At 44.2% G+C, this 15044-nt stretch overlaps 1 protein-coding gene across 3 annotated transcripts in view; it reads left to right on the forward strand.

Moving 5' to 3' along the window:
* The first annotated feature begins 2655 nt into the window (after positions 1-2655).
* The window catches only part of LOC147427474 (mitogen-activated protein kinase 4b-like), a 79824-nt gene continuing 67435 nt past the window's right edge, over positions 2656-15044 (forward strand). Inside the window, exons 1-4 of one of the 3 annotated variants that reach the window (XM_086496396.1) lie at positions 2656-2807; positions 2951-3031; positions 3115-3357; positions 3497-3626. In XM_086496396.1, coding sequence (XP_086352522.1) covers positions 3200-3357; positions 3497-3626 — 288 coding nt within the window. In that variant the 5' untranslated portion in view covers positions 2656-2807; positions 2951-3031; positions 3115-3199. The remainder of the gene's footprint in view (positions 2808-2950; positions 3032-3114; positions 3358-3496; positions 3627-15044) is intronic. The other 2 variants (XM_086496394.1, XM_086496395.1) reach the window with 2 other exon arrangements.

Consider the following 15044-nt stretch of genomic DNA (forward strand, 5'->3'; position numbering starts at 1 on the left):
GGAGGGGGGACTGGCTCCACATAAATCCAGTCCTCAGCTGTTGTCATGTTCTCTAAATTCTCTCTCTTGCAAAAGTATTGTTCATGCCAAGTTAACTAATTGCTATGATTATGTTGCTATCTTCAATTATGTTCACCCGCTATGCTCACAAAGTCATTTCTCAAAAGTACTCTCATTAATTTCCGCTACTCTCAAGTTAAATAGGCCAATTCCATTACACCATTATCATCTGCTCACACATTTTGAAGAGCTGAATCTGACCCCCTTGTGGAGGATTGTCAAAATCAAACTGAATTTTATGGGAAGAGGGTGATCAGATGACATGACTGAAAAGCTCCTGTTAAGCAAATTGTGGAAGTCGATAGTGCCGCAACTACTTCAGAAAGGAAAAGCCCTTGACTTTGAAAGAGAAGACTTCAAAATAGAAACAAAAAGAACTCTTGGCTTTGACAGTTTTTGGCATTGACGATGTCGGTTTCCAAAATATATGGCACTTTGTAAAAATTCAAAAAGCACACAAACTTCCAGGAAGCTTGAATAACCAAATCTATTGCACTTGATTGAACAATTACTTTGTTCTTCAACCTCAACAACTTACGGTCCTTCAACAACTCATATTCAAATTCAACAAAAACTGAGAATAAACAAGAGGAGACTCGTATCCTTACTCGATCCTGATGTCTTACAACTTGTTCAATTTTTAAAGCCAACTCCAAGTACCTTGTTAACTGGAAGCAAGGTGGGAGTGGCTTCTATGAAAGTCTTTGGCCATTAAGCCCAAAAAGCGGGTGCCCTATTGTGAAAATAAAAACAAGTTACAGTGACGAATAGCACTCAGAGAGAGAGAGAGAGAGAGAGAGAGAGAGAGAGAGAGAGAGAGAGAGAGAGAGAGAGAGAGAGAGAGAGAGAGAGAGAGAGAGAGAGAGAGAGGCTCATGCTAGCTAATCTGAGCGAAGAGAGATAATGTCCATGAAACAAAAACCCATTAGCATATCAAGGAACCCCCTTTCGACATCACCTTTGTTGCTTTTGGTGCCAGTCCATAGCTACCTTCTCCCCTTGCTAGGGAAGCTTCATACCACAACTTTGATCGCTCGTCCATGTTCTTGCACATATACAAATTGCTTCTCTACGACTCTCCTCCCCTGAAAATTGAACGTGCTTTGATACCACTGAGACGACAAGGAGAATTTCGCATGCTCTTCTCCACCCAACCACCTCCTCTTATAGGCCTCTTAACCTATCTTTATGAGACCTCTTAACTTAGCATACTTAGCTAGCTTTGCTTAGAACTCGTGTCCTACCCTTGTCCTCACACACAAACTCAATGGTGGGGCAAGTATTAGCGCAAGAACCCTATTCAAGATGCTTAATGACATGTAGGCACACATGATGGATGATTAGATGGCAATGCAAAGCATCTTATATGGCAACGATAGGATATTTGCACCATTCAATGCACTTACTACTACGTCCATGGCTTTGAATTCACAAGTCATTTCACACTATGCGGTGTTTTGTTGCTAAGTTTTAACAAGTTTATTGTAGCTTTGTTCATGTTTTTGTAGCTACAAGTAGCACAACTTCACCAATGCAAGGTGAGAAGTCTAAGAAGTACTTGAGGTTGCTTCCAATCAGGACGATTTTACCTTTTAGTTGCAACTCAATTAGGTTACTTTAAGACGAGCCCACTGGAATATCTCAAGTGTTCTTATTCCTCCTCTCTCCTTGTTTAAAGGGACAAAGGAAACTTTACAAGAATAAAAGGTGCAAACATCGTAGACCAATGGAAATAGCCAAAATGGTAAAGCCCAAATCTTCTAGCGCAGTGCCTGGCTGATGTTCATGCAATCTGCATTTTGTAGTGCAAAAGAGGCCAACATCGAGAAGTTCTTGGGGGCAAGTTGAGGGGGTTTTCTAGTGGAAGTTGAGCTCTTACTTTTGGCTCCAGCTCTTCCATGGGTGTGTGCTGCGAATGCCCCATTGTTCTTGTTGATAGGTCCTTTGGTTCTCAATCTTTTGGCCTTTTCCATGATACACTCTTAGATGGCTCCCCCATAGGCCCGCCAATGGCACCCTGGAGGGCCCCAAAGCTACTTGAGGGCTTACTCGCCTGAGTTTCTATGCAGTAGCTTCGTTGGATGCCTCTTTCAGTAGGGGGCTATCCAACTTGGAAAGGGTGGGGGAGCCTTGTCACTATGTGGCACGGCTCTAGCCAGGAGGGATCTATGGTGGGAAAGAGAAGTAGAAATCGCAATGCAATCTCAGCCGTTCGTCTACTCGGTGAACTAGGGGGTGAACTCGGGGCAAAAATGGCACCCCTAGTTCACTCCTAGTTCACCCACCTTACGGGATGTGAGTCGAACCCGGGGCGTCTCGGTTGCCACACGAATGCCCTACCACCACGATAGCGCGCGTTACTGCCCATGTTGGTACGACACATGATCACACCCTAGTTTACCCGTCCCTAGTTCACCCTTAGTTCACCCACCGTTCATTGCATGATCCGACGGTTGAAATTAAAGCCGCCTCGCCTCCCAAATTTGGACCATAGATCCCCTCTGAGCCAGAGCTGTGCCATATAGTGGAGCCCTCTTATGACGACTAAACATGTCTCCATTCAAGCTTAAAATTCGCCACGAATTTTCAAATTTAACCTGAAAAAACACACACACTATAGGTTGCTATTTTGTGTACAATGTTGCTGGTTTTGCCACTCTACTCTCCTGGCAGCTGCTCTGGAAGCCATCTCCGTGTTCCGTATTTGGACAATTCATGAGAGCTGCGCGTCGCTTTTACGAGCGCCGGTAAACACAGTCTGTCCTACAGCATTTTGTGGATCCTCTGTGTGTTTTGACTCCTTGCCTGGACTTTGATAGGATCGCAACTATATTAATAAGAAAAATGCACCTTCTCCTGAGCTTACCCAATTAGGGTTTTTTCTACGCAGGCCAAAATCATATCATCTCGGAATTTTCTCGCTTCCTCTGATTTGGGCCGTTCCTGACGTATGGGTTGTCTTCTTAATACAGTGAGCTCTGCATTTTTTGTTGCAAGGGTGGTTGATTTTTGCTTAGTTTCAGCTGGAAATTCTCACTTATGCTGTGTTTCCAGAAACTCTGAGATTCCTAGTGAGCTTTTCTCCTCAGTCCGTGAAGACTCGTAAGGAGTGACACCTTTACTTTATGCCTGGTTCTTCATGGATGCATCAAACACTGCTGAAGGTCACATCCGAGGAGTACCCACGCATGGGGGCCTCTACACACAATACAACATCTTTGGCAACTTATTTGAGGTACCAGCAAAGTATGTTCCCCCACTACGCCCCATAGGGCGGGGAGCCTATGGTATTGTCTGGTAAAGGTCTTTTCTTTCAATCATCTTTTGATAGTTTTGTTGCTGTACATCTTTCCAAGGATTCCTCATTCCAAGGATTTTGAGGAATCCTTTTTCTTTGTATTGTTCTAGCTTGAAAAATAAATGTTTGTTTTGCTAGCTCTGCAATTAATAGCGAAACAAGGGAAGAAGTGGCGATAAAGAAAATTGGAAATGCATTCGACAATAGAATAGATGCAAAGCGGACTTTAAGAGAAATCAAGCTGCTGCGCCACTTGGACCATGAAAATGTAATGCTCTATTGCTTTAAATCACTTGATAGAGTCTATGATTGTTTGCATCTTGTTACTCTGTGTGTCACTTCTATCTATAATGAAGTATTATGCAGGTACACACTAGAGTGCGATGATAAATGCTGACTTCAAGGGCTTGCTGGTAGGCAAGCTGTAAGAGAAGAGTATTTATGGGGGCAAACGCACCAGATTGGCACCAAACATGGAGATGCATGCTATACTGTTATGTCCTACACCACCGTGTATGGTGATTGCGTTCTTGGTGACTTGTTCCCTGCATCCTAATGTCTAGTTTCACAATGTAGGGAGTGGGAACCCACTAGCGGATGATTTTAGGGGGGATTAAGATAAGCAGTTATGTCCCAAAATTGGTAGCCAGCCATATATTATTGCATTGTCATTGGGTGGCTGATTGGGATCATGGCTTTTTTTGTAGATGCTTTGGCCTTATTCTCATGAGCATTAAGAACTTACATCATGAGCCGCATTGAAGGTAGCATCTCTCAAAGTGCATGAGTGAGAAGGGGAATGGGGAGAGAGAGACAGACAGATTAGTGTTACTGTTGTCTATTCACAGAGACATGAATGTAAAGGATATTAGATAATAGTGGGTGACAGGGAGAGATGGAGCTATTTGTCACTATGTGGCTCAATGCAGAATTATATGGGAGGGTCTGCACAATATTCTCAACATAACCCTATTGGCTCATGGTCACCATGAAATGCGTTTCGGCAGGACTGGATAGGTGACATGTTTTGAGTCTTGAAACGTTTTCACTCATCAAGTGAATGCACGCCGTTTCACTAACAAGTTACCATAATTTTAGGGCCTTCAAAATCCATCCATGAACGTTTCAGTCCCACGCTGCATTGTGCTCTAACATTAGATTGAAATGTTTTGCAAAAAACAACACGTTTTGAGGGTGAAATGTTTCAACCTCGAAATGTTTCGCAGTGACACTGTTATTGACATTGACATTGACATTGACATTGACATTGACAATGACAATGACAATGACAATGACAATGACAATGACAATGACAATGACAATGACAATGACAATGACAATGACGTTGTTTCATTTTGGCTCATCGAGTGACACCAGGCCCCAAGGGGGTGAGATATCTTAAGACCTTTGGGACCCAGCGATTAGTACTCATAAGATTCTGTCAATATTTGTTATCTCTGGAGTCTCTCTTTAGTGTGTGATGCTTGTGGAAGATCCAGATCTCTTTGATTTCTCTAATGTTTGTGGATGCTTGTATCCAAGAACCTGCAGTGTCGTGCGGCTCCCATCTCCTCCACTCAAGGAAGTGTCACTCGCTTGCGATACGATCCCCTGTAGATGGGTAGTGTCTACTTGCTAGAAGACACTTGTCAGCTACGTTTGTCTGCCGTATCCCTTGAGACCCTATGCTGGGAGTGCTGCTCTTTGAAGTTTGTACATGTCAAGCAGGAAACACCAAGGCATCTCTCATCCTTAGTCATCGCTACGGGCTGTAATCGCTAGTTCTGCTTCATTGAATATGTGGGATAACTGGCTCTTAAATCATTGTAGTGGGCGACATTTGCATATGAAGGGATGCTCTTGGCAATGCTCTACTCATCCTTCTGGTATAATGCAACATAAATATTGTTCTAAGATCATCTTTTTGATGACGCCTATACAATTTTTCCTCTGACTCTTGGATCATTTATTCAATCTCATAATTCATAAAGAAACAATTTTCACGTATAAATAATTTATCAACATTCCTCTCTCTTATAATTAGGTGGCTGTCCGTGTAAGTGCTTCAACTTAACTGTTGGGAGATTTGGGGAATTTTGTAAATCTTACTCATCTATCTATTTAAGCTCCTCAAGAGAAAGCTTTTCAAATACATTAGACTCAAAAATTCTCAAAGTTAACTAGGTACTTACCTACAAGTATGAAGATGGTCCTGTTGATAAGGAGAACCCTCCAGGTAGAGAATCTTTTGGAATAATGATGTTGATGTGGCACGTAGGGCCAGCCCGGAAATTGCGGAATTGTAAAGATGGCTCGCAAATTGCGGATGCAGCTCTTGAGTGCCAGGTTTTTACTCTGGAAGATTTTGGGGACCAAGCTTTTCACATGAGTTGCTTTTCGAGGCTAGGGGCCTTTAAATATGAGCCTTGAGGGCTCACTCTAACATTCATGCTGTAAGGTGCAATGGATGTGAATGTTGAACTTTGCTCAAGATGAGTGCTCCGAACTGTGCTCAGGGTTCCTTTTACTTACGGAAGGGAGAGCCTTCCGTTCCTCTAGTGAGAGAGTGCAAATGGTCACAAACAAAGTGGATAAACACTGTAAATGAAGGTGCCGAGACTGAGAGATAGAGAGAGAAGAATACGACACTAGAATGTTGTCAAACCCTCCTCCGAAGGCCCCACTCTCTATGGCGAGAGCGGTCTACTATTGATTGCACAAATCTCTACAATACGATGGACTTATCGACGATACCGGGCTGAATCTGAAAACGCTAATGGCTGAAATCGGCAAATCTTTATTTGCTGAATTCTGACTCTATGTCGGTGACGACGATGCGACGACGACGCGCTGAAAATGCAGATGCTGAAATCTGCGTTTTCCGGGCTGAATCTGCAAACTTCGGTGGATTTGACCGTGCGGCGAGGATCTGTTGCGGGAAGGTGAGATCGATCTGCGAGGTTTGGGGGTTCTACTGCGGAGTCTGACTGCTGAAAACTGAAAACGTCGATGCCTATGCTGGTTCTGCGGCGAATCTGCAAAACGCTATGTTGTTCTGCTGATCCAAAAACGCTAGGGCTGAATCTGTGTTTGATGCAAAAACGCTAGTGATCTGCTGAGGAAATCTGCTAACACCAGCAAAGCTGAAATCTGCTTTCGCTAGGGTCTGTCTGGTGCGGGCAAGTCAAGGCGGTAAGGATCTGCTACCGCAATGGCTATGCTGCGAAGTCGTAGGGCTGAAAACTGAAAAACCCTAGCAGTCTTGCATCATGCAAAAACGCTAGGGCTGATTAGTCTCTGCTGGGGGGGGGGGGGGGGGTTTCCTTGCTGAGAAGGTGCACTGTAGGATGTCTGGTCCTTGCTGCCTCTTTTGCCAGAACTAGCGCTAGGTTTTCTTATATACTTGCTTGTGAAAATTGCCCTACCCAGTTTCCCAACAAAGTCACTTATTAATAATAAGTGAAAAATGGCTAAAATAGGGAAATTAGGTTTGTGCACTGTAAGAATGCTCCTGATGGGTTTTGATGGTAATCTGATGATCATGCTGTGTGCAACCAGAGGATATGCATCTACATTAAGTGCCTGGACATGCACGGTCTGCGAACACTCACAAAAGTGCCAAAACACCCTAAGCTAGGCTAACTGAACTGAACTGAACCCTTGTCATGAAGTAGCTTGTCCACGTACACATAGGGTTAGATGTGCACGTGACATCCCCTCCTTTTCAAAGTGAGGTACTGTTATCGAATTGTATGACGTCGAGGGAGATCGCCAATAGTGTCTGAAATTCTGGAAAGAACTCTTCACCGCCCCACTCTGATGTGTGGGTCATGCGATACTTGAACTTCAGAAAGGTTTGCAACGCTTGCTTCTTTAGGCCGCGCCGAAAGTGACACAAAGTCTTCTGTGGCTCCTTCAATGCTTCAACTTCGTCTATAGTCATGCGTTTACCTTCTTCAAGAATCTCCGAGGATGAAAATTCCTGAAACCACTTCCAACACAAAAACATGAACATACCCATTCCATGTAAAGTGACTGGAAAAATTCTAGTCTTCTTTAAAGACTGTGCATGCAATGTAGATGAACATATAGACGGAGTGCCAAACCGTTCATCAAATACACGCAAACAATGAAATCGAAACTTGTCTTTTTGATCTAAATCTATCAACTGTGGCAAATCACAATGGAAATGCTGATGCTTGATGCTCAATCCTTCTTGTGCTCTTTCGGATACTGTGTCATGCCCAGGAAGAGACATGGAATGTGAATTCCTTGAATGCAAACATTTCATCTTTCAGGAGTAATCCGCATACATCCGTGCTCATTCATGAGTGAATTGTGTTCATCGTACAATATGTCATGCCTATGAAAAGGGATCACATAAGGACGGTGACTAAAATACAAGAAACCATCACGAATGGAACACTCGAACAATGTGTGCTGATTAATCATGCGCACACATAATACTTCCTGTGAGGGTTCTTTGGACCTCGACTCAAGAGCCAAGATCGGTTCTTCGTGATTGATCGAATCTACAATGAGGTTAGCTTCACTAGACAAAGTATCAACTAAACCATCATCGCTGTGAACAATCACATCTCTATCCTGCAAATCATCATGCTCGTGAATAATCACATCTTGATGATGCAAATCATCATGCTCGTGAATAATCACATCTTGATCATGCCAATCATCATGCTTGTGAAAAATCACATCATTATCATGCAAATCATGTGTGTCGTGCTTTGGAGAAGAAAAGATGTTAGGTGCAGTGGAATGAATGTTTGCGCTTTGCTCAAGATGAGTGTTCCGAACTGTGCTCAAGGTTCCTTTTGTTCTTATGGAAGGTAGAGCCTTCCATTCTTAATGAGAGAATGCTATGATCACAAACAAAGTGAATGGACACTGTGCGTGTAAGTATATGAGATTGAGAGATAGAGAGAGAAGAGAGATACGACACCAGAGACGTTGTAAAACCCTCCTCCGAAAGCCCCACTCTCGTCGGCGAGAGTGGTCTACTTATGATTGCACAATTTGGTTATGTCGGTGATGGCGAGACCGACACTAGGGCTGAAATTTGCAATCTTTCTATTGCTGTCCAAAAACGCTATGGGCTGAAATCTGCGACTAGTCCAAAAACACTGATTTGGGGGACTATTTTCTGTGGGTCTTTGTCGTTGAAAATCTGCAGGTTTAGGGCTGAAAACTGAGGTTTCTTTAGGCTGAAAACTGATGGTCTTTCTGGCTGAATCTGCTACTTCTTTAGGGGCTGATCTTGATGGTTTTCCTACTGCTGAAATCGCTGCATGCTGTGGCTGAAATCTTCAAAAACGCTAGGCTGATATGTCTTTGCAAAAACGCTATGGTCTTCAAAAACGCTATCTGCTATGTTTTGGTGGCGAGGATGCTGATGCAAAATGCTATGCTTGGGACTTGCTGGCGATGGTGTGCTGATGCAAAAACGCCAGGCTGAGAGGTATGGCGATGATGCTCCTTCAAAACGCTAGGTTTGGCTTGTGGAAGGAAAAACGCTAGGGACGGAAGTTCTTCTTGCTTGGTGTTAGGTGCAGCGGAATGAATGTTTGCGCTTTGCTCAAGATGAGTGCTCCGAATTGTGCTCAAGGTTCCTTTTGTTCTTATGGAAGGGAGAGCCTTCCGTTCTTAATGAGAGAATGCTATGATCACAAACAAAGTGAATGGACACTGTGCGTGCAAGTGTATGAGACTGAGAGATAGAGAGAAGAGAGATACGACACGAGAGACGTTGTAAAACCCTCCTCCGAAGGCCCCACTCTCATCGGCAAGAGTGGTCTACTTATGATTGCACAATCTGGTACAAATGAATGCAAGTGACTGATGCAAGTCTAGGCTATGTCGGCGATGACGACGATGATGACGAAGTCAACCTAAGGGCTGAAATCTGCAAATCTTTCTACTGCTGTCCAAAAACGCTATGGGCTGAAATTTGCAAATCTTCTATCTGCTGAATTTTGACTCTATGTCGATGACTATGTCGATGGCGACGATGCGACGACGACGCCCCGAAAACGCTTTCCAGGCTGAAATTGTAAACCTTGCGGAAACTGACCGTGCGGCGAGGAACTGCTGCGGGAAGGTGAGATCTGCGAGGTTCAGGACTTGGTCTGTGGGTACTAACCGCTGAAAACTGAAAATGCTGATGTTCCTTGATTTTCCGTCGTGGTGAATTTGCAAAATGCTAGGGTGTGTAGCAGATACAAAAACGCTAGGGCTGAAAATCTGTGCTTCTGTCGCCATATCTTTGCAAATGCAAAAACGCTAGGCTGATTTGAGGTGCTGCTGTTGCCGGGATCTGCAAAGGCAAGACGTTGGCTGATCTGAGGTGAAAACGCTAGGTGATGTTGGATCTGCAAAACACTAGGTCTCCTGGGGGGGGGGGGGTTGTTTGCTGGGAAGTTGCCTGTTGAGCGTGGAGCTCCCGCTGCCTCTTTTGCCATTTAGTGCTAACTTTGGTTTGCTTATATATTTTCTTACCCAATTTGCCCTACCTACTTTTGTTGGGAAGTCACTTAAATTAATAAGTGAAAAATGTCAAAAATAGGGAAAATACGCTAAATGCATTGAAAAATTCCCCTGATGGATTCTGATGGGAATACCGATGATCATGCTGTGTGCAACCAGAGGATATGCATCTACACTAAGTGACTGGGCATGCACGGTCTACGAATAGACTCACTAAAGTGCCAGATCACTTCTAATCTAGACTGACTGGACTGACTGAACCCTGATCATGCTGTAGCTTGTCCACGGACACATAGGGTTGGGCGTGACTTCCCCTCCTTTTCAAAGTGAGGTACTGGTACCGAACTGTATGGTGTCGAGGGAGATTGCCAATAGCATCCGGAATCCTGGAAGGGACTCTTCGCCGGCCCACTCTGATGTGTGGGTCGTGCGGTACTTGAACTTCATAAAGGTCTGCAAAGTCTTTCTTTGGGCCGCGCCGAAAGCGACACAAAATCTTTTGTGGCTTCTTCCATGCTTCTACTTCGTCTAGAGTCATGCGTCTACCTTCTTCAAGAATCTCCTGGCTGAAAATTCCTGAAACCATTTCCAACACAAAAACATGAACATACCTATTCCATGTAAACTGAGTGGAAAAAAGCTCGTCTTCCTCTAAGGACTGTGCAGGAAATGTAGATGAACATAGAGACGGAATGACAAACCGTTCACCAAACATATGCAAACAATGAGATCGAATCTTTCTCGTATGATCTAAAGCAATGACCATGGCAATTCACAACGGAAATACCGCTCATACTTTCATGTGCTCTTTCTACAAATGTGTCATGCCAAGGAAGAGACATGGAATGTGACTTCCTTACATGCATACTTTTCAGCTTTTCATGAAAAATCCGCATACATTCGTGCTCATCCATGAGAGAAACGTGCTCAACATACAATATGTCATGCCTAGGAAAAAGGATCACATAAAGATGCTGACTAAAATACAAGAAACGATCACGAAAGAAACATTCGAACAATGCGTGCGTATCAATCATGCGAACACATAATACTTCCTGTGAGCGTTCTTTGGACCTAGGTTCGAGAGCCAAGATCGCTTCTTCCTGAATGATCGAATCGTCCTGTGGGGGTTCTATGGACCTCGACTCGAAAGCCAAGATCGGTTCTTCGTGATGGATCGAATCTACAACGAGGTTAGCTTCGCTAGAAAAAGCATCAACTAACTCATCATCCTTGTGAACAATCACTTCATCTTCATGCAAATCATCATGCTTGTGAGAAATCGCATCTTGATCATGCAAATCATCATGCTTGTCATTGTCATTTAAATCATTATGTAAATTATTGACATCCAAATCATCATGCTTATCATTGTCATTCAAATCATCATGCTTATCATCATCATTCAAATCATCATGCTTCTCACAATCATGCAAATCCTGTGTGTCATGCTTTGGAGAAGAAGAGACTGAGAGAGTCTCCTTTTCCCGAATCTCTTGCAGCTATGCCTGAGCTTGAGAAACGAGTTGCAAGAACTCTTTCATGTGTTCGTTGCTCATTCCTTTGACGGTGGCTGCAATTCTTTCTTGGTGTCTGCGCTCCATTTCTGTTTTTCTTTCTGCGTTTCTTGCTTCGCGTTCTAAATTCCTTTTCATAAACATCTGCTCAACCTCCTCCATAGGAGTTAGTGCTATCTTTGGCGTAGATGGGGAAGGGGGAGGGTCCGAAACTCCTCAAGAGCGAGCTCGATTCATCAAGGAGGGGAAGTGCTTTGGATGCGGGGAACATGGACATATCTCCGTGAAGTGTCCTAAAAAGGCATAGAAAGAACAAAATGATAAGGACGACGACAGGCCTGAGAGTTCCAGAGCAGCTGAGGAACATGGACAAAAAGGCAAGATGAAAACAGGACTGGTTCCGGATTGTGTGGGCACCGATCCCGACACTATGGACGAGAGTACAGAACTTTGCCGAGCTTGGGGCAAAGTGAAAGATCAAGAGGCCCTGATCTTCTTTGATGGAGGAGCCGAGGCCAACTTCAGTTCACCGGAATTGGCGGCGTGGCTCGAGATTACTCCCGATCGGATGGGACCACTTGCGGAGGCAGTTCTAGCGGCACCCGACAGGGACGTAGCCATTACACCTGTCTCATTGGCAAACTTCGGTTGCATTGTCAGGGGTATTTGGGGCATGAGGACTTCTTCATAATGCCTTTGGAGGGTTGTGATGTTCTCTTAGGGATTCCCGGGTACCACAAGAACAACGCCGTGATCCATTATCGGGCGAGAAAAGCGACTTTGACTACAGAAAAGGGCAGAACAATTGTACTTGATATTAAACTAAAGGGCGAGTCTGTACCTATTGTATCGGCTTCAGCCATTTCTAAATTAATGAAATCCAGTCTGTTTATTTACTCGATCTTTATGAAAGAATTGAGCGATAAGGATAGGACAAATATGTCTAAACTTGATAAAGAACGCCAAGATTTTCTCCACTCTCACGCCGATTGCTTCTCAGAGGGCCTACCAGGAGAGTTACCACCTGCTCGTCCTGAAGATCATACCATTGATCTGCTACCTGGAAGCACACCACCGAACCGGCCACCTTACCGTGTGAGCCGAGCACAGAATGAAGAGATTATGAACCAAGTGAAAGACCTCTTGGAAAAGGGTCTTGTCCAACCTAGTACTTCACCGTATTGCTCTCCAGTCTTGTTGGTTTTGAAGAAAGACGGATCTTGGAGGATGTGCATCGATTATAGAGCTCTCAACAAAATCACCATCAAGAACAGATTTCCGATTCCTAGGATCGATGATATACTCGACAGGTTACAGGGATCCTCGTGCTTTAGCAGGATTGATTTGAAGAGTGGATATCATCAGATCCAAATCGCGCCGAGAGACGTCTACAAGACAGTCTTCCGGACTACTTTTGGGTTATTTGAGTTTTTGGTGATGCCTTTTGGCTTAACCAATGCTCCTGCGACATTTAACCGGATGATGGACAGGATTTTTCGAGAGTACAGACTATTTGTTGGCACTTTCTTTGACGACATCATTGTTTTCTCCAAGAATGAGGCAGAACACGGAGATCATTTGCTCGAGGTCTTTCAGGCATTACGAGATCACAAGTTAGTGATTAATGCAAAGAAAAGTGAAATTTTCCTACCAGAGATACACTTTTTGGGACACATTGTCTCAGCAAACAGGAGTGCAAATGGATCCGGCCAAGATAGAGACTATACGTGATTGGCCCGATTTGAAGAATATCCATTTAGAAGCTTCTTGGGACTGTGTTCGTACTACAGGCGGTTCATAGGAAAGTTTGCATAGGTTGCTTCCCCTCTGCATGTCTTGACACAGAAAGGAGTCCCTTTCTCGTGGGGATCCACAGAGATGACTGCCTTTCAGACATTGAAAGAGAAATTGACTACGGGACCAGTTTGACTTTGCCGGACTTGTAGAAGTCATTTGAAGTATATTGTGATTCTCGTGGTCGTAGTCTGGGTGCGGTCTTGATGCAAGAAGGCCATGTCATTGCTTACGAGAGCCGATTGTTCTCTAGGCCGGAGATGACAACACAAATTTATGAAAAAGAGCTTTTTGTGGTTATCCATGCTCTTACTTAGTGGCGGCATTACCTACTCGGAGCGGATTTTACTGTCTTTACAGACCATCAGAGTTTGCGCTACTTCTTGTCAAGTTTAGACATATTTGTCCTATCCTTATCGCTCAATTCTTTCATAAAGATCGAATAAACAAACAGACTGGATTTCATTAATTTAGAAATGGCCAAAGCCGATACAATAGGGACAGACTCGCCCTTCAGTTTAATATTAAGTACAATTGTTCTGCCCTTCTCTGTAGTCAATGTCGCTTTCCTCGCACGATAATCGACCACGGCGTTGTTCTTGTGGTACCAGGGAATCCCTAAGAGAACATCACAACCTTCCAAAGGCATTATGCAAAAGTCCTCATGCCCCAAATACCCTTGACAATGCAACCGAAGTTTGCGAATGATAGCTGTAATGACTACGTCCCTGTTGGGTGCTGCTAGAACTGCCTCCGTAAGTGGTCCCATCCGATCGGGAGTGATCTCGAGCCGCGCCGCCAATTCCGGTGAAATGAAGTTGGCCTTGGCTCCTCCATCAAAGAAGATCAGGGCCTCTTGATCTTTCACTTTGCCCCAAGCTCGACAAAGTTCTGTACTCTGTTGGGATCGGTACCCACACAATCTGGAACCAGTCTTGTTTTCATCTTGCCTTTTCTTCCACGCTCCTCAGCTGCTCTCGAACTCTCAGGCCTGTCGTTGTCCTTGTCTTTCTGTTCTTTCTGTGCCTTTTTAGGGCACTTCGCGGAGATACGTCCATGTTCCCCGCATCCAAAGCACTTCCCCTCCCTGATGAAGCGAGCTCTCTCCTGAGGAGTAAGCTTGGGTCGTGCATCCTTCTTCTCTGGGTTGCTCTTTCTCTTTCTACTTTCATTCGTTGAAGTCTGTTTGGCTCATTGTGTCATGACCTCATCGGTGGGGTAGGTCAAACTGCCCGAGTGGATGGCAAAACCCCGTTTCGCATGACTCATCAACTCCTGAATAGAAGTTGACTCATGTTCCAAGCAGTGATCTCGGATCTCTATAGGTAGACCCAAGGTAAACCGCTCAATCTGTTCCTTGAACGAGATCTTCTTGAATGAAGAGGCGGGTAGAAAAGAGCTCCAAAATCTCTCGCAATAAGCGTCCACTGTATCCTTCTTGGTCATCCGAAGATGGTTCCAAGCAATTCGTATATCGTGTTCATACTCTCGAGTCAGCCAAGAAGAAATAAAAAGTCTCTTGAATTTCAGCCATTTAACTGGCGCAGTCTTGTTTAATAGAAGCGTGGACCACCAAGTTCGAGCATTGCAAAGTAAGAGACAGCTCTTCGAATCTTAGAGTGCTCTGACTAACGCCCTCCCGCGAAAGCGATGTCAAACTGCTGTACAAAAGACAAAGCCTTCGAAGCATCTCTATAACGAGAAAACGTGTCAAATTTAATTGACTGTCCACCTTCCTTAAACTCTCGGACTTTCTTGCTTTTGTCTTCCAGAAAGTCATACTGGTTGGCTTTGTAAAAATTCTTCTTCTTTGCATAAAAGTTGCTGTCATTAGAGTCCGAACTGTCTGTAGACGAGTCCTCTGTAGAATTGTC

Source organism: Adiantum capillus-veneris, chromosome 23 (assembly GCF_014529385.1).
Source record: "Adiantum capillus-veneris isolate H3 chromosome 23, ASM1452938v2, whole genome shotgun sequence".
In the NCBI taxonomy this organism is placed as follows: domain Eukaryota; kingdom Viridiplantae; phylum Streptophyta; class Polypodiopsida; order Polypodiales; family Pteridaceae; genus Adiantum; species Adiantum capillus-veneris.